Source organism: Siphateles boraxobius, unplaced genomic scaffold, assembly GCF_051911475.1.
Source record: "Siphateles boraxobius isolate OS27281-9 unplaced genomic scaffold, OSU_SipBor_1 13, whole genome shotgun sequence".
NCBI classification, from domain to species: Eukaryota; Metazoa; Chordata; class Actinopteri; order Cypriniformes; family Leuciscidae; genus Siphateles; species Siphateles boraxobius.
In genome coordinates this window covers 31,298,809-31,319,331 of record NW_027508733.1, presented here as the reverse complement: position 1 = coordinate 31,319,331, position 20,523 = coordinate 31,298,809, and the positions used below count along the sequence as shown (strand labels likewise).

The 20,523-nt window shown below is 35.3% G+C and overlaps 1 protein-coding gene across 2 annotated transcripts in view; it reads right to left on the bottom strand.

Annotated features, from left to right (window-relative positions):
- lcor (ligand dependent nuclear receptor corepressor) overlaps positions 1-20,523 on the bottom strand; it is a 38,654-nt gene that overhangs the window by 8,360 nt on the left and 9,771 nt on the right. Inside the window, exons 2-6 of one of the 2 annotated variants that reach the window (XM_077227007.1) lie at positions 9,112-9,177; positions 5,235-5,314; positions 4,557-4,683; positions 1,690-2,019; positions 295-391 (exon numbers count right to left, since the gene is read on the bottom strand). In XM_077227007.1, the coding sequence (XP_077083122.1) occupies positions 295-391; positions 1,690-2,019; positions 4,557-4,683; positions 5,235-5,314; positions 9,112-9,177 (700 nt within the window). The remainder of the gene's footprint in view (positions 1-294; positions 392-1,689; positions 2,020-4,556; positions 4,684-5,234; positions 5,315-9,111; positions 9,178-20,523) is intronic. The other variant, XM_077227008.1, reaches the window with a different exon arrangement.

The window sequence follows — 20,523 nt, the reverse complement described above, 5'->3', positions numbered from 1 at the left end:
TACAAGTAGACTATCGGATTGGGACTCGGTATCGGCAGATGCTCAATATTCATGGACTCATTCATTCAATATTCACTCATAGGACATCCTTACTTACTGAATCTTATTTTTGTAGCGGGTGATGATACTGAAGTGCTCATTTTGTGAGCTACCTCGAACAAAAAGTGAAACATAAAATAAGCAACTAGTGATAGGAATAAAAACTCATTCACTGATTCACTGTTACAGTCATGTGTGCAACAGACATGCCAGTAATGGCCACAATGCCAAAAAGAAAAAAAAAGGACTTCTTACCCCTTAACTGTGGGCATGATTGAGAAACCATGAGAGCTTTTCATTGAGACACTACCATGACTATGGTTCTTCTTAGTTGAGAGGTCAAGGACTCCATCTGCAAATAAAACATTGTCATATTCTAAGACCAAACTAAAACAAAAACCAGTTGACCAATCTGAATCAAAGCATCTAGTTTTCCTTTAACCATTCATGTACCCAAAGTTTTTATAGTTTACAGTCTTTAAAGATATTTACATGCTTTTTATGAGGTTCTGGTTATAATAATTTCTGTAATCATATTCACAGTTTCCTAACTGAATAATGCACATCCCAAATGCAAGTCAATCTCTGTAAAAAGAGATCTATATACAACAAATGTATACAGCTGGAGAAACACAATAATGCGGTGAGCTAATTCTCACCCTAAACATCATTCTGTCTCAAAACTTTGCAAGCTGACTCAATAAATTTGATATTTTGTTTCCAATATAAAAATCACCAGCAAAAGCATGTTTTTTACGATTTATTAAAATTGTGTAAGTACAGTAGTTACATATATTTTAATAGTGTATTTTCAGGAAAATATTTAAACCTGATTTCAGTTTCTCTTTTTTTGCGTATCAATTATTTTAAATGAATCTAATTTGCCCCAATTTTGACAGATTGGAAATTAACATGCTTTTTTTTTTTTTTTTTAAGTAGGTAAATAGCTGTTTATTAAAATGTAATGATATTTCAGTGAATACAGAATAAATTTTTCCTTTTTTTAAATGTTTAATGGAATGGAATACATGCCTTGATTATTTATAACTATATAGATATTTTAAAAAAAATTAGTGCTAGGCAACGATTAATCGCATCCAAAATAAAAGTTTGTGTTTACATAATAAATGTGTGTGTACTGTGTATAATTATTTTGTATATAAAAATACACACATCTGTATATATTTCAGAAATATTTGCCTGTATATACTGCACTTATACATTAGTAAACATTTGAAGTGGATCAAAAAAGTTGTCCTAAGATACAAAATTCATGTATAACTTTAATGAAAGATTTTGATCCGCTTCAAATGTTGACTACTGTATTTATACAACATTTATATCTTAAATATAAATGTTTTTATATATAAATAACACATTTTTTATTAAATATATACGTGCATGTGTGTGTATTTATATATACAAAATAATTATACACAGTACACACACATATATTATGTAAACACAAACTTTTATTTTGGATGCGATTAATCGTTGCCCAGCACTATTTTTTTCTTTTTTCAATTCTTCAATAGCCTAATTAAAGACTTATTTGAAAAAATTCAACATTAAAACATTAAGAAAGGATGTTTCGACATTCAAAAAAGATACAAATGCAGGTTTTGCAGCGATGCAGGAAGCTGGCCTCACCTTGTTCGCTGGGTTCTGGCGTCTCTGGCTTCTTGATGGTGAGGTCCAGCGGGGAGTCCTGGTCTGCCATGAGGAGCTTGCTGAGGACGGGGTTCTGTGCGGAGGCAGCGGCGCCGGTGCCGGGAGCGGGGGTGGAGGCGTCCGGGTCCAGCGAGGGCGCTTTCGGCAGGCTTTGGTCCTTGGTGCCGTTGGGCTGGGACTGGGGTTGGGGTACGTCCTGAGTTGAGCTGGTTTTTGAGGTATATTCGGCAGCGAACTGTCGGATCATTCGCTGCATGATCTCACGAGCCACTAGAGGAATGTGGGGGTCTGTAAATCTCGGGAGGTCTGCTGAGAGACACATACGGGATGCAATGAGACAATGAATGCATTTAGTGTTTATTTTACTTCAAGTTATAGAGAAATTAGTTTTGGCTATAAGATATATGTCTAGCCTCCAAATATTTTGATCACTCCAAGCTCACATTTTACACCAGTATCATTGAGATATTATAGTGTTTAATTAATGATCTTTATTTTTATATTTTCAATTTTTGTTTTGGTAATTTAGTTTTTGTTTTTTGTTTTTAGTCTATATATTAGGGGTGTCACAATATATCGCGATACAAAAATGCAACAATATGTATTGTGGATAGTTTACCCAAAAAAATGTGAAAACTTGTTCACAGTTATTCAAGTTCACAGAGTTTTAGTGTCAGTACTTCATTAAACTGGTACATATAATGTTGAATATAATGTATAATAATGCAATGGGGGAATATTTGTGGGTCCTGATTAATGCTAAATGTCTTATGTTACTAGCAAAAAGTACATTATTTTAAATATATCTGGTCACTGACAGAGTAAAAGCATATTCGTCTAAAATAATTATGTATTTTCAGCTACAGAATCATGAATATTTTTACTCTGGTGTCACCATTGTCCTGTGCATTGGGTTATCAGCACCAAGTCCAAGCCTGTTCATTTACACACACGATTTAATACCATTTAGCGTTTTAAATCAACAGTTAATTTTATGTTAACCTTTTATCATATGTCTTGGAGTATCGCAATAATATCGTATCGTGAGTTTCAGTATCGTGATATGTATCGAATCGTAACATGAGGGTATTGTTACACCCCTACTCTATACACACACACACACACTAACACACACACACACACAAGTCTCTTATGTATTTTGCAATATTGTAATTGAACAGCCAGGTGAACATGAACAAGATAAGTTAATATTTGACTAAAAATACCTCTCTCATCAATATTTCTCTTTTATGAATTTTCTATCTTATAACACTGCATCATCAAACTATTTCACAATGCGCTTGTTTACTGCCATTGTTCAAATCAAAGGCACTGGATTCAGCAGACAAGGCTGTGAAAACATTTCCTACAGGGCAGTAAAGTTCAAAGAGGGAAGACGTTTCCGTAGAGTATAACACATCAAACACACACCACAAGGAAGGAAAACAACCGGAAAACATTTGAACCTCAAAACCCTTATCTTGTACATATACGCATATTGTATGCTGTTTACTGTAGAATATTGTGTGCATGTGTGATATACAGGGGTTGGACAATGAAACTGAAACAGCTGGTTTTAAACCAAAATCATTTATTATTATTGTGTAGGGCCTCCTTTTGTGGCCAATATGGCATCAATTCGTCTTGGGATTGACAGATACAAGTCCTTCACAGTGTCAAGAGGGATTCTGAGTGGCCAGATCACTATGTGGCGCTGGTGGAGGAAAACGTTTTCTGACTCGCTCCTCCTAAATATCCTGAAGTGGCTCACAAATATTTAGATCTGGTGCCTCTACAGGCCACGGGAGATGTTCAACTTCACTGTCATGTTCATCAAACCATTCAGTCACCAGTCGTACTGTGTGTATTGGTGCATTTGAACTCTGATTTGTATCCCATTATGCTGTGTGGATTGCAATATTTTATGTACAGCTGTGCTATTGCTCGGCTAATTCAAACCAAATCAGTGAAGATCGGCCACCAGGCCGTGCATATATATATATATATATTAAGTGATTTAAACAGGATCTAATATGCCCTTTTTCAAGACTTTTTAAAAATTTTTTGTGTAGAATAGGTTTCATGCTTGAATGATTAAAAAACAAAAATAAGTCTCATATTCTCCATTGTTGCAGCTCCTCTCTTCCCAGTCTGTCAATAACGCTCTGTTTAGTTCCTGTCTCTATGAAGCTCCACCTTCTGAAAAGCACACTGTGCTCTGATTGGTCAGCTGGACCAGTGTGTTGTGATTGGTTAGGCGCTTGGAGCATGTTTGGGAAATGTCCCGCCCCTAATTACCATAACCATCAGTTTCAACACACTACTAACTAACTCAACCAGGCCTCGTCTCTTTATTTTGCGTATGCATATGGGTGGGAATGATTTAAATGAGGAATATTGTGACATTTTTGTTCCTGGAAGAAAACTGGTTTGGCGTTTCAGGGAGTTTAGAAACACTGACACTGATATTTTTCACTGATATACTGACTTTGCAGAGCTTTTTCATGCTCAAACAGACATAACACACTAAAGAAAGTCGAACATGTAAAAAGCATAATAGGTCCTCTTTAAATTGAGTTCAAGGTTTTTTTTTTTAAATAATTGTCAATTATTTAAAAATGGATTTTTGCAATGTTATCATTATTTGGGGTTATTTTAAAAGGACATAATTTTAATTCACCACCATAATTGCCTTTGTTTATAAGAAATAACCCCACACAATTCAACTACAATTAACATTGATCATACCAGTAACCTGGAAAAAGTGTCTTTACACATTCTTCAACTACTTCGGTTTGAGTTCTTGTAATCCTCACTATATATTCTGTGTGAGAAGCTTGTCTTACCCTTTCTATAGAAGACAACATTGAGGAAATCCTCTGCTTGCTTCTCAAGTTTGTTAATATTGGACTGATCTTGCTTGAAGCTGTCCACTTCTGATAACACTTGGCTGTTCAAACCAACCAAATTTTCCTAGAGAGAAAATACAATGAGAGTCTAAATTAATTAAATAAAAAAGCTAATTAAAAGCAAAAGCAATCATATTAGAAACTTCATTAACAAATTAATACTTATTTTCTTTTCACCTGAAAAATGGATGTGTAGTCAGTGCTATGTGATGTGTACCAATATACTTCTCAGATTTTTAACTGCTAAAATTTGTGAATACAAACACAGTAATGCCGTTTACTTTTAAAGAAAGAAAAAATATGATTTATCGTTTGAGCCTTGTTGCAGAGAAAATCTTCCTTCACAGTTTATCTGAAGATGTGTTGTCGAGTAATATCTTAAACACTAAAAGAGATACATTATTAATAATGTCATCTGACTAATAAACATTCCTGAAAGCGTTAATGATTATCTCTCCTGTTTTCTTTTTATTCAACGCCAATGACCCAGCTGACTAGATATATTTAAAGTGCTGCATGGTAGAAAACACAGCATGACTCAAGGTGAAATGTGACATTGCTAATGCATTGTTTGTGGAAATACATAGATAAGAAAATAAGAGCGAGATTAATTACCTTCACTTTTTCACGTCTTAAGCAGCAAAAGAGACAATTTTCATTAAACGACCAATCTGACACACCCTCAGGCTCACAATCTGCAAGAGAAAAGGAAAAGTTGTTAGTGAAGTGCTATCCTTTTACAAACAAACACTGAAAACACTTTGTAACAAATGACAAGATGTTGGCCAATTATTATTATTAATTATAATGCATATAAAAAAGTGAAATACTGTGGGTTTTCCTGCACTGACAATTTTTCAGTAGCAACTCAAACTATATTTTGGTCCATGGCATGTTTTTTTCTGGTTACACTTTATATTAAGGTGTCATTGTTACAGTGTAATTAAATATTTAAGTACAGTGTAATATTAATAAGTATTAAAAAGAATGAAACCTCAGAAGTTTTTCCCCCACAGAACTGACACTAGAGGTTTGAGCTAAAGATATTTAGTTGGCATAATTGAATGAAATGCGCAACAAGTGAACTTTTCTTTTCTAATTTCAGTGTGTTGAGTGTCAGACTTGTAGTTGCAATCGAGTAAGAACTAAAACGCAGTCTTTATTATAATTCCCACGGTTTGGGTTGTGTTTCTTGTACTTGTCATTGTCATGTTTCTGTGTCTTGTCATGTGATTGCCTGATTGTCATGTGATCCTGCCATGTGTCTTGTCATTTAATCGTCTGGTCATTGTTCACAGGTGTTTCTTGTCTAGTAATTAGTGTGTGTTTAAGCCCTCATGTTTGCCCTGTGTCTTTGTCGAGTATTAAATGTTTGTCCAGGTTCTTGTTCCGAGTTTCATGCCTTTGTTTTGTGTTTGATTATGTTTTGAATTAAAGTTGCATTTGGGTTCTCAACCAGCTTGCCTCCAGTGATTCGTTACAATAATACACAAACTAAAACGCTGAAGAATAGCGAACACAACCACGTAAACTTAGATGAGACCGGATAATGTAAGACGGGAAACTGAGGGCTTAAAAACACGAGGGATGATTAACTGAAACAGAACATTCTGACAAAGCAAAACTATGTGAAATAAATAATAATTGTTATACGAGTAGTGTTTAACTACATATATTTTGTATTTGTACTACTCACAGTACTTTTTGAATTGATTTACAAATATAGGTAACACTTTAGTTTAGGGTCCAATTCTCACCATTAACAAGTTGCTTATTAGCATTCATATTATAAGGATATTGGCTGTTTATTAGTACGTATAAAGCACATATTAATACCTTATTATGCATGACCATATTCTACATCCCTTAATCCACCCAATACCTAAACTTAACAACTACCTTACTAACTATTATTAAGCAGTAATTAGGAGTTTATTGAGGCAGAAGTCACATAAATCACATGGAAGCCTGCGGCGATTTGATGTATTGGTGAACATTGACAGGAATCATGTGCAAAAAAAATAAAATTGCCCATTTATTTCTAAGGGTTCAAAAGAGTGGGTGGAAAATGGTCATGAGAAACTAAATTACAATGGTTTTTGGTGTAAGAAACCTTGACTACCATAAGTGGGCCTGGAGGGGGTGCATTTAAGTGATAAAACTTGACCCCTATAAATATTCTTCTTTGTTATGATCTTTGATTATGCAGATTATGTTTTCAACGCTGTGTCTGATCATAGCCGCTAGCTGACCATCACATGAAAAGGTCATTCTGCTTATTTTTAGGAGTTGCCGTCTCTTGACCGATTGACTTCAAAATAACCCAAGAGGAGACAATCTTTCTATTCTAGACTACTGCATGTGTGACAGGTAAATTAAACAAATAATGTGTAATAATACGGATATATTATTTAATAGTGAAGAAGAACAGAGAACAGTTTATTAAATTAAGGCAAATGGATGACTAAAAAATAAATGCTGTGACATCTCTCTCAAGCAATCAAACAATCTCTCATTAACAAAGGAGACAGAACTAAACTGTACTGATCTGGGTATGAATTGTAGTTTTCTTACTGTAGTTGCCAGTAACAGCAAAAGATAAACAGAAATGTCCTTAAAATTATCAAACACAAAATATATTTATGAATAGACATTTATTAATATGAAATGTTATTGCAAAAATATGTATTTTTCTTAATAAATGATTGCCAGCATAATTTAAAACTTGGAGAAAAAGGTCATATTTGCCATAGAAAAAATTCTGTTCACTGTGTGAAGTTAATTTGCACTTCAAGTGCTGCAAAAAAGCACATCAAAGCCATGTTTATATGTCATGCTCATTTGTGAAAAAAAGGAATAAAAAATGTAGTTAGCTTAATATGATTTGATGGTTTAAGTTCATGAATGGTTCTTTTGTGCGAACAACTAAGTATTTATACCTTTAGAAACAGACAATTTGAACATTTTCTGGTTTTATGGTTGACAAGCTAATGTGCAATTAGATTGTTGCGTTTTAATTTGTGAATTTACAAAATGACCAAAGGTCTTAAAATAGACCCCTGAGGAACTCCAGAACAAAAGAAGAAATTGTGTGCAATTTTGTTTAAGTGGAAAAAAAACCTCTTTAAACGGTTTCATTATTTAAAGTGCAGTACAAAAGATTTGTCCATCGAGCAGTGGAGGCATAAAACTACCAAAACAATGTTTTTTCCGAGAGTTATTTGCAATTACGTGAGTTGGTCTTTGGCTTGGCCTTTCAGCGTGAATGAATATGATGGTTTGAATTAGGGCTGTGCAAGGATTAATTGCTATTAATTAATATATGTGTGTGTTGTGTATCATTATTTTGTACATACATAAATACACACACATGAATGTATATATATATAAATAAGAAAAATGGGTTATTTATGTATAAAATATTTATAAATTATATATATATATTATATTATTATAAATTATATATAAATATATACAGTAAATACATGCAAATATTTCTCAAATATCTACACGCATGTGTTTGTGTTTATATCGATTTATATATACACAATAATTATACACACCACACACACATATATTATGTAAACACAAACTTTTATTTTGGATGCGATTAATCGTCCAGCCCTAGTTTGAGTCCTACTCGTGTATCTGTGTTGTAACCACAGATAGACGAGTAGGACTCAAACTCAAACTAGAGTAGGACTCAAACCATTCATTTTATCAGAGCGAATGTCACTAATGACGTCAAGCCTCCAATAACTCTACAAATCTCTCTGTCGCTTACAGCGGCTCCCATCACCACAGTGGAACATCTGTACATTTATTCAGCATGTTTTAGTCCAGATTTCCTTCCTAACTTCACTAAATCTCGGATTATGTATTATGTTTTGAGCATTCTGAAGCTCAAATAACACTTTAAACATTTCTGGAATAAACCGGCCAACTTCTTTGTCTTGCACAGGCTAATTTCATTGCCAGCACTGTACGTTCCCTTGAACAAAACACTTTTGTAGTTTAAAAAAAATGACTAAATGGTTGATTGCAGATTATGCACAATATATTTTGTTCACACATCACACATTTAATGTCATATTTAGTTTTGAACATGGTCTTCCCTGGCACTATTGTTTCTTTAGTTAACCTACAGTGGAACAAACAGTCATAGTTTAAAAAACATAAGAGTTTGTTGTGGCCAAATGTTTTTTAAAAGCACAAACAGTCATAGTTGAAAAAACTTAAGAGGCAAAATTGTTTGTTGTGGCCAAATGTTTTTTAAATGTACTTTTATGTAATAATTCATATTTTTAATGGATTTTTAATCAATTTTCATCATTTATAATATAAGGTCAGGAACATGGCTAATATAAGAAAATCTGAACAAAATATTCAAATTTGATCTTCTTTATTTAGACTGTAGAAGTTTCCAACTTTCGAAACTAAAAGTAATGGTTATTTTAATCTTCACCACCATCATATAAACTGTAACACTGACCTTGAAAGAAGGTAAGATCTTTTATGAGTCCTGGTCCAAACAGCCCCTCCAAAATGCTTTCAAACCCTGTGAAGAAGACAAAGGTACATTCTTATTAGCTGTATGTATGGTCTATAAGTACAAATCACATGTCCACCCACGTCTACCCCCACACAAGCACAAACCGCTTTCAATTTTATGAACTAAATCAATGCTTTGCCAATTTAATCCTGCCACTCAATTTAATTAACTGAAAATACTGGATCAACCGAGTAGTTTCATGAATATACCCTGATGAATCCGCTAAAATAGGGAATAAGGAAAAAAAAAGATCGGTATTATTCTGGGTAAATGTCTATAGAAGTGATTTTGTAAAAGCCCTGGAAATCTTAGAAAGGAACCAGATGCGATGCAGACATCTGAATATCTGAACTGCTGAAGCAGGACACAATGTCAACTCCTAAACAAAGAACTGCAACCAAAAATATCTAAAAAAGGCAAAACAGATAAAAATAAAAAAAAATTAAAGCAGCCATCAAAAATAACATTTCTGTGCATTTTCTAGTCTAAACCGTACCATGCACTTAAACTTAGTTAAGGCAAATCCATGCTGTTCAATGACTTAAAGCTATGCTGTCACAATGATTAAGAAGAACACGATCACAAGTTTTTGTCCTTCAGGAGACCGCCGTCTTTCTGACAGAAACAGAAACAGCGAGACTTAGTGAGATCCACTATTCATCCGCTGTTCGCACTGCAGTTATAAAGCATGCATTCCAAATTGTTGCTTCTACAAAGGAGGCTTTGAAAACAAAAACGAGCACTTCAAAGACGTCTGACATTCTAGTCCATTAAATGCACCACACTAATGCTAAAACTGCAGCGGTTCCCGGCTCTAGTGGATAATTGCATTGGTAGGTACACAATGATCAAGCACTGGACACAGAATGCAAAGATATTTGTGATTAAGTACATTTTTTTATGTGATTACATTACACAAACATTTACAAATTTTTGCCATACATAATTTTATGCCCAAAATCAACTGATACTGAGTTATACTGCTTGTGTAAGTCAGTGTAGTTGTTCATATGATGTGTAGTTAAAGATACACATTTTAAGTTATATTGTAATCAAGAGTATTTTATAAAATTAAAAAAAAGATGAATGAACTGTGATGCCAAATATCTGTTCTGTATTTTTATTTAAAACATGTTTTTTATTGGATAAAATAGTATTACTTTACAATAAGGTTTCATAAGTTAACTACATTAGTGAACATGCACTAAGAACAAACAATACTTCAACAGCATTTATTAATTTTAGTTAATGTTAATTTCAACATTTACTCACAAATTATTAAAATCCAAAGTTGTGTTTGTTAACATTAGCAATGCACTATGAACTAACATGAAAAAACAATGAACATTGTATTTTTATTAACTAATATCAACTAAGATTAGTAAATACTGTAACAAATGTATTATCCATTGTTAGTTCATGTTAGCTAATACATTAATAAAGTTAACAAATAAAACCTTATTAAAAAGTGTTACCGAATACTGAGCAATGCAAGATGAGCCATTTTCCTGGAAGAAAAAGACTGTATGTTTTATATGTATCTGCTAAAAGTCAATTTTGTCAACAATTCAAGTATCCCAAAGCTGACACACATGGACCAAAAATCTATCGTTTTACTTCATGGAGTGTTTGATGGTAAAAAGTGTTTGGGGGAAAAAAAATTATAAGCAAATTTAAAATTTAGAAATGTCCAACAAAATGTATATATGTGTGTGTTTGTGTGTGTGTGTGTACTTGTACAACTATCTTTGTGAGGACCAGTTTGAGTTTTAGACCATTGGAGTGAGGATAAAGAGAGTAAAGTGAGGACATTTTGGCCGGTCCTCACTTTCTGAAACCCCTTTAAAGGCCTGTTTGAGGGTCAAGACCTGGGTTTTAGGGATAAGGTTATAATTAGGTTAAGGGTTCGGGTTAAGCACTTAGTTGTGATGAGTTAGGTTAGGGTAAGCAGCTAGAGATTGCATTGTGTCAATGAATGTCCTCATAGATAGATGTACAAGAGTGTGTGTGTGTGTGTGTGTGTGTGTGTGTGTGTGTGTGTGTGTGTGTGTGTGTGTGTGTGTGTGTGTGTGTGTGTGTGTGTGTGTGTGTGTGTGTGTGTGTGTGTGTGTGTGTGTGTGTGTGTGTGTGTGTGTGTGTGTGAAAATTGAGCCTAAAATATATTCGTTACCCAAGTTGGTTTGCAGGATATCAAGTATTTTGTATTACCATAAGTCTTGGTATAATACTTCATACAGGCCTCTTGCATCTTGTATGAAGGACAACTGTGTGGGATATCGACATAGAGCGACTCATTCAAGCCAACAAAACTAACATTCATTCCCTACACGACCCTAAATCTCCAAGACCAAATGAAGAATGCATTCCATACATACACAAAATTGAACAACAGTAAAACCAGGGCGGGGAAATGTCCCATTAAGGGGTGCGTGAACGAACAGAAACAAGCCAATCAATTTACCACCAGGGAGGGTCACGTCAGCAGCTTTTTGTTTGAACTTCCTGGTGACCATTAATAGTCGAAATATAGTGTAGTGGATGAATGAATAATTTACTTTCACTGGGCAACAAGCAACCATGTATCCAACCAGTAGATAAGATCGATATATCATACAGAGTCTGAGTTCTGCAGACGGTTGAAGGACAACATTTCCAAGATGTACGTCTTGGGCAAGCTTTCCACACAAGCTAACTGTTCAATCTCTAACTGAATTAAATCCTTACATAAACTGCCTATGTTTAATCTATATTGAGGACAGATTAGAAGGCTCAGTTACTGTAAAAAACATAATCATGCTTTTACCTCTAATGCTGAAATTAGTCTAAACACAATCAACATGGAGTGCTTTGCTTATGTTTCTAAATCCATGAATTACAGGGTTTGTTTTATCTACCTAAAATTCTTATTAAATTATCCCCTTAAAATGTATATATATATATATATATATATATATATATATATATATATATATATATATATGAGTAAGAGAAAGAAAAGAAAATTTGAAGTTTATGGGATTGAACTGGATGTTTCAACAGCTCCGAGCAAAGTTTGAGATTTAGCATTAGCCTTATTTTTATCTGTGGTGACAGCATGTCAATTTGGAGATTTTCACACGATGGACCGAGTACCGAACCCTGAGGCACACCACTTGACATTTGGCCCCTTTGAAATGAACTTGGATATTAACTGCTTCTGAATGAATATTACAATAATTTGTTAATATTTTGGCTTCATATATGTTGCAAAAAATTTACTTTAACATTTTTTGTTTTATTGTTAAAAAATCTAATTGATTGCGGTTTCATGATTAAAATATAGACTTTCCTAAAGGCTTGAGCTGTTGTCAATATCTTCCAGACTTCCTCTGTAACATTTTAAGGAACTAAGCACCACCCAAGAGATCAATATCATCTTATATTAACACTGGAGGGGGAAAATATCTGTTTCTCTCCGGGGATGACAATACCTTCATTAAATCATTAAAATCAGCATATTAGAGACGGTGCACGCTTGCCTCCCCATGGCTTATCTTAACCCTAAATTAAGCCAACTCCCTACCCCCAATCCTTAACATCCCTCATTCACAGAAGGTAGAAAGGGGGTTGGGTTTGCTCTTTCAGGGGAAATCTGTGTCAACTACAACCATCTCTATCTGGTAGAGCCATTCCCTGAGACGGATGGTACACAAAAAAAGTCAGCAGCGTGACAGCCAGGTCAAAGGAAAACAAATCGAGTCAAGGCAAAATTAAATGAGTTTTCAAGAACAAACCAACGAAATTGACCAATATAATGACAAACACTCACCTACATTAATCTCGGTTAGATCTTATGGTTAGTCACTGCAGAAACATCTCTGATGGGAAGAGTAGATTGTTAGATTTCAACATATTCATCGGAGGAGGATTTTATCCGGCCCCTTTATCCGGCCCCGAGCAGTTCAAAAGACAGAAAAGAAAAACACACCAAAATATGATCCCAATCCTGCCCTCATTCTTGAGTCCACTGTTGTGTTTAAAGAGTAGTTTCTCAACTGCATTTATCCAATTTCACTCCGAGCTTATTCAAATTGGGGAGGGGTGGAGGAAAATGGGTCATTTCTCTTTGTTTGGTTAAGGAGTTAACCCACAAAAAAAGCCGCAGTGTTTGAGAAAGCAATCCTAAATCTGTGGAGAACCTGCAATTGTGACCCTGATGGCTATTCTATACATTTAGAAGTGGGGGAAAAGCAGCAACGTTTTCCTGAAACTCTCTGACAGGAATCTGTGGGCTGAAGACAGTGTGGCGGCACGCAGGAGTCATGCTGCGCAGTTCAACGATCCTGTTGGGGCCAATGATTTATTCAGTGCACCATGTGCCAAAAGCAGAACGCCTAATTAATTATCCAATTATTTAATTATCCGACTGAAGGCCACTGAAATGATTAGGATTTCAATTGTAAAACGCAAGCATGATATCTTTTATTATTCCTTTGACACATAAAAATAAATTAAATCAATTTTTAATGTGCTCTAATTTTCAAGCACCAAGAAATGTAGCTAGAATACTATAGAGCTAATCTAAAGTAATGTTTGATAGGTCCCACTATCTTTAATATACCTTTTCAATATATTATACAAAACACATATCTAAATAGTGTGAGCTTCAATGTATGCTGGGAACGCTGACTATTAGAAATATTAAAAGAAGCATCGAGGTATGATAACATCCACTCCAGTTTGTCTAAAAAAAAAAAAAAACAATATATATATATATATATATATATATATATAAAAAATTAAATAAAATACAAGCCTCACACAATTGTGTGATATAAAGTCAGAATTGCAGGATATAAACTGGCAAAAATGGGATATAAACTCAGTCTTTATAGAGTTTGTATCTCACAATTCGGACTTTTTTCTCAAAGTTCTGACTTTTTTCCACAATTGCGAGTTTATATCTCATAAAGTGAGATATAGAGAAGTTTATAATTCTGAGAAAAGAAGTCAGAATTGCGACTTTATGTCATGCAATTCTGAGGGGGGAAAAGTAAGAATTGCACGATAAAAAGTCACAATTACCTTTTGTATTTAATATTCCTTGGAGGAAAACAAGCTTCCATACAAATAACTTTTAGGTATTATTTATGTCTGTAATATAAATAAACTTCTATGTGCGTTTAGTGTTTGGGATTTGTTCAAACAAGTCCATGAAAATGAACGTAGGTAAACTCTGAGCAGAGAATAAATTCAGTAAATTCTTCTTTTTCTTATTATTATTAATGTTATGGTATCAATGATTTAAATATAAATGAAAATATATTATAATACATAATATATTAAATATATTCTAACATTTATTTAGAAATAATATGAATATTCATTGTTTTTTATATTATATTTATATTTTTCAGCAAGTTAAAATATAACCATAATAGTTTCAAATTAAATAAATATAAAAGTAATCAATTTGGCATCTATTTTCACATTCTTTACTAACAGAAAATAAATTCACAAATCATTATCCTAGACTCAGTGACACTTTGTTCATAAAAAGCGAGCGCTTTTCAAACGCTTATGTTTTATTCAGTGTTTAAGACGCTCATATTTTTCGTGAAGTGGAACAGATGTTGAGGTAACAAAGATTACCTTTGGCTGCTTATACTGAGGCTGGATAGATTCACCCTTGAGAAAGTAGATTTCTGCTCTTGTCTCAATCACCTGCAAGGTGAACGCCACACAAATACAAACCAATGCTGAGTGAATAGCGCAGATATCTCATGTGACTGCTGTTGGTGTCTATGTGATATCAATAGACGGAATTCTCTATTCTCATACAGGGAAGTGCTTTATAGGTTTTTCTACGCTTCAATTCACACGTTCTGCCAAAGTCAATTAACTTCAATTCCAAATAAATTGTAAACACGGGCATAAAAGCATTGCTCACAGCTGACCTTGCTGTGTCAAATGCTTCGAACACTTCCAAAAAAAAAGAAAGACAAAAAAAAGGGGGGGGGGGGGGGGGGGGGGGAAATGTAGTATTTCTTTGGCTCAAAAAAAAAGAAACAAATAATTCACAACATACAACTTTCCTTGCTTTTTTATGTTTGGCCTTCGTTTTTAATGAGAAAAACGTTTTTAACCTTTTTGACAAAAAAACCCAAATCGAATTATTTGGCCTTTTTGTTTACCTTGGCCTTTGTAAAGAAAGTGCAAAAAACGACAGAAAATGAAGGGAAGAGACACGTTGAAAGCCGGATTTGAACCTCCAGAGTCCGCGTGAGCATCACAGCTCAGCACCATTAACCACTTTGCTTTATGTAAAAGCTTAATGTTTTGTTCATTCAAGAACTGCAACCCCTAAAAACCTGTTTTCTTTCATAGCAGAAGCTTAAATAAAAGAGTGCCACATCACCTGTGTGAGATTAATGTTATAAATAAGCGTAATGCTACTGCCATTTTGATGCCCTCTATCTCCACATTTCATACACAGACATCAAACTAATTAATTTGAAAGACTGCTGAAAAAGCTAATTATGAGGTCGCAAGGTTCACATACTTTATTATTAAAGAAAGAACAGAAAAAAGGGAAGTTTATGGAGGCAGACTGGCTTTTCTCAGACGTGTGCTTCCTAACCTCAGGGTGTAAAAGAAGGTTTTTATACGTTGCTTAGTGACAATGCGCGAGATCGCTATACTTCTCTTAATTAGCCTTTCCTCCATCCCTTTGTCTCCTGCTGCCTGTCAATCATCTTTTTTGGACTATATATATAACATGTTTGGATTGCGATTGAAAACCTGCTTTTAAAAACTCTGCTTGTCTGGCTTTTGAATTCTAAAGGACACGCATGGTATAAAAGCAGGATCGAATCAGGATATCTCCCCCATCCTCCATTTCATACGGGTCTTTGTTTGCAGATGAATGACTAATTATGATCCTCAACTGATGTGGTGTAGCATCTGATGAAGTTAGAAAGTATTTAAACGCGCTGGCCGTAACAGAGAATGCCGTAGGAACGTCGACTAGAGATGAAGGCATTAGATGAAGGGCAATAGGTAAAAGGGAAGGTAAGTTAGTGTTAAAATGGTTGGATACAGTGCATGGAGATTTAATAATGACTGATATGAGTTTTTAATAACGATACTCTGAGATCAAGGTGGAAGATGGTAGATATAATACTGATTATATGACTGATCGAATGACAGAAAATTAGGTACTCGCATTTATTCAGGACTCAGTGAGGTTGAATAGTTAATTTAGACTTTTTCTTAACTACAAATATATTTGTGATGTTTTAATTAGCATTCTGAGCTTTAACTGTTAAACTGCTCTGTCTGTTTTTAAAGACAACAACTTGAACGGATGCCTGACAGTCTCAAGGCCGAGATCTATCAGATCATTGTTGGCCCTGTGAAACACGAACAGGCTCTGCGTGTTATGGAGATGCGGATGGGCTAAAGCGATGGGACCACATAGCGAACGAAGACGTCAGGAAGTGGTTTGGTTTCGCCCCGATCTAGGAGAAGATGCGCAGAGCAGACACGTCGTACGGAGCAACAAGGATTCAGTGGCCTGGAGTGTGTTTCCCACACAACGACGCAACACGCTGCTGAACTAAAACTACGATGCATCGTTGAAGAAATCAACTAGCTAGTCATGACTGTTTCCCGAAACCAGGGTTGCCAGGTTCCAGAAATATTTCAAGCCCAATGACAACTCAAAACCCGCCCAAATGGAATGAAAACTAGCCCAATTTGACAGTGTCCAATCAGATTAGACAACGGCTAGATTCCCACAAAGGGCCTTTTTTGTTGCGCCCGCAGTACATAATAAATATAGCCCAAAAAAAAAACGCAACCCGCGACTCCGTTAATTTTCACTACACTACTAGTCACTACTGTTTCCCGAAACTGTACTGTCGCAACTACGTTGGTTTATGATGTCACGCATGTGTTGGAGTAATAACTCCTTTTAATGAAACTGTTTGAGATCGAATTAACGCTAGATGTTTTGACATGGCATCTGAGGACTATCTCTTATTTTTTCTCAGTTATTTTGCTTAATTCCCGATTCAATTATATGCTCGTTCTTACGTACTAGAGCATGTGCACACTCTTCAAAAACTGTGCTTTAAATCTCTTGACAAACTAAAAGACGTAAATGACATTTGTATCTATTCGAAATATAAGGATTAATTAAGGCCACGTCATGAAAACAAGAAACTCTGCTTCTAACCACAGGCTGAGATCTGTCGTTCAAACCACACATCTTTGCTATACTGTTTGCGAATGTTTGTTGGAATGATGGTTTCGGGAAACACCGACTCGCTGAACTATGCTGATAATGACGGAACTTGCGACCATAGTTGGCTAATGATGCTTTTGGGAAACACTCCAGAACGGCCCTGCTCCTAACGCCTGAAGCACAAAGCCTACGTCAAAGAACTAGCGGCGAGGAAAGCGGAGTGCTGTCGCCTCTCGTCGACTCGTCTCGGACAAAAACCTGCAGTAAAGGACTCTATTGTGAAGTTAGCGGGAAGGCTAGTCCACTACCGAACTCCGGCAAGAAGTGTGGCAAGAGACAAAATATCGTTTAACTGTTTCCCAGACAGCAACATAGTGTCGGCCCAGATCCGGCCCACATCTGGCTCGACAACACCCCAGGCTCCACAAACGGCAACAAAACCAAACTGGGCAAACCCGCACCACGAAACATAACAAACTGTTCCAGCCAATAACCGACGAGAAGGATTTGGGGGGTTAGTGCGCGGATGAGGGAGAGGGAGGGTCAAGCTAGCCTTCGTTTTGTTTGACAATACTTAAAACGTCAACAAGAAGTGACGTCACCCGACATTGCTTAGAGCACCTTTAAAGTGACAGCAGCTGCCGTCTCTATAACAACAAAAGTCAAAGAGAAAATTCACTCGTTCTTGACTGAATAACTTTTGTAACTATATTTGTAATGTATATTTTATTCATAAAGTGCAGTGTTATTTTACATTTGATAACAGTATCTGTACCTGAATACCCAAAAATCTTAAAAAACAGTTTATTTCAATCGTATCTTTGTACAGTTGTATCCATTTGCTGCGAATGCTTGAAATTTATATTAAAATATAAAGGCTAGTAGTTTTTCTTTGGTATTTTTAAACCACAGACAAATGTTCCTTGCGTAAGTTGTTCTTTAGCCTGTTGATTTTTGTTCATGATATTCAGCTACAATTAAATGTTTTACAATAGGACTAAATAAGTTTTTTTTTTTTAGTTAGACTAGTTGTTTTTCTATGCTATTTCTAAACCACAGGCAAACGTTCTGTCGTAAAAGTCGTAAGTTGTTCTTTAGCCTGTTGATTTTTTTTTAATCTTATTAGAATTGAAATTAGGAATCGATAAGAATCAGAATCGATAAGCAGAATCAAAATCGTAATTGTTAAAATTCAAACGATAACCCAACCCTAGGTATTCGTCCGAACCGTACGGTATGGACGTCACAGTTCAGTGCATGCGGTCGCACTACAAATACATTCATTACAGGCAATCCACACTCCAATCCAGAAGGGGGCGACGCTTTTTTCTACCAGTAAAAAGTGCAGAAGAAGAAGAGGCTCACTGTCTCTTAACTAGTGTTTCAACTGCGGAAAGATATCAATAAAACAGCTTGAGAATAATATCTCACGTAGCATTACATTTCCCTCAGGTATTTAAGTGCCAATAGCAGGTTAGTTTGATAGAGAAATCCATTATTTACTTTACCTGTTAGTAATGTCTTGATATTTAATGTATGCTTAAATAAATTTGTCATGAAAACAAGTTTTGACAGCCACTGTGTAAATGATTATATTTCAAAAATTATTTGGAGTAGAAAATTAACTTTATAATTAGATTAAAAAGTTAATGTAAAACCTGCCTTATGTGCAATTTACAGTACAAAAGTTTTTTTATGAGTGTTGATTATTATATCTTAAAATGATTAGCAGCAAATTTAATAACTTGGGCTCTGTTATTAATTGTAACCTTTAATATTATAGTAATGTGTAATTAAGGGCTCAAGAAAATTAGAATTAGAATTTTCTGAAAATTACAGAAAAAATTAATTATAATAGAATTTGTTTTAAACACATATACACATTTAGTAACGGTCACCAGCTGGAGGGTCCTTGAGAGCCACCAGAGGCCCTCAACATCAGACTATTGTCATTCCCTCACAAACTACATCTCTCATAACTCACTGCCCGGACTCTTCATCCATTATCACATTCACCTGTGTCTCATTATCTTGTTTAGCTCACCCCATATAAGCCTGTGCTGCGTCTCAATTCGCCTACGCCCTAAAAGTATGTACTCTTTTTGTGAAGAAAAAGTACATACTTTTGAGTGTGTAGCAAAAGAGTAGGTAAGCTTTGGCAGGGACATAATACTTCCGTCATCTTTAACGGACAGATCTGTTGCGTGTTCCTGTCACCGTAAACTGCCCTGTCAATCATCTTGTCACAGTTAAAATCCTCCATTCAATCTAATTTAATTTTCTAGCGTTTCGGAGATAACTGTAGTCGCACGTTCTTCTGCCAGTAATGGGTCTTTCATGCGGAAACTCTCCTCATGTGTTTGCAATTTGAATATAATGATGCATTTAAAAGGTAATGGCTAAACGTATCTTTACAAAAGTTCACAATGCTGCTTCAGGTGCAATATAATGTAGACAACGTTGAATAAATACATTTTCGTCAGGTTAGATACTGATAATTAAATCACTCAAATCCCTTTGTCTAAACCTCTCTACATAACTGGCGAACTCGCGCATCCTCCATGTCTGTAGTTTTTTAACACTTTTCACTCGTATTTGTAGTTCTAACCGAATCCTCGTCCAACGCGCGATGGGTTGTGGGCAATATTAGCCGTTAGAGTGTGCATCGATCTGCACTTCGGATTCTGACTGGAAATAGTATACCATCCGGGTATCTTTAAAACACTCATTTCAACATACTACGATTTGGGACGTCCTAATTCTATTTTCGAATACTATTTAGGACAGATAGTATGCAAATTGGGACGCACCTCTGGTTTTCTCATTCATTATCTGTAAAGTCTTGTTTAGTGTTACACAGCAATTCCGAGCATTCTCCCTGGTTTCATGTCTCTTGGTTTTGGATTTCTTCCCTGTTCCGTGAATTACTCTTTTGCCCGTGTTCCCTGCCGTGTTGTGTTTGTTTATATGGGCTGCCTGTCTGTGTTTGACACTGCCTGTACTTTGGATAACGTCTTTGGATTACCCTGTTCAATAAATACTGCATTTGGATCCTCAACCTTCTTGTCTCGTAGCAGTTCGTGACACATTTGTATGAAGAAAGGTTCAACCAAAACTTTTTGAAA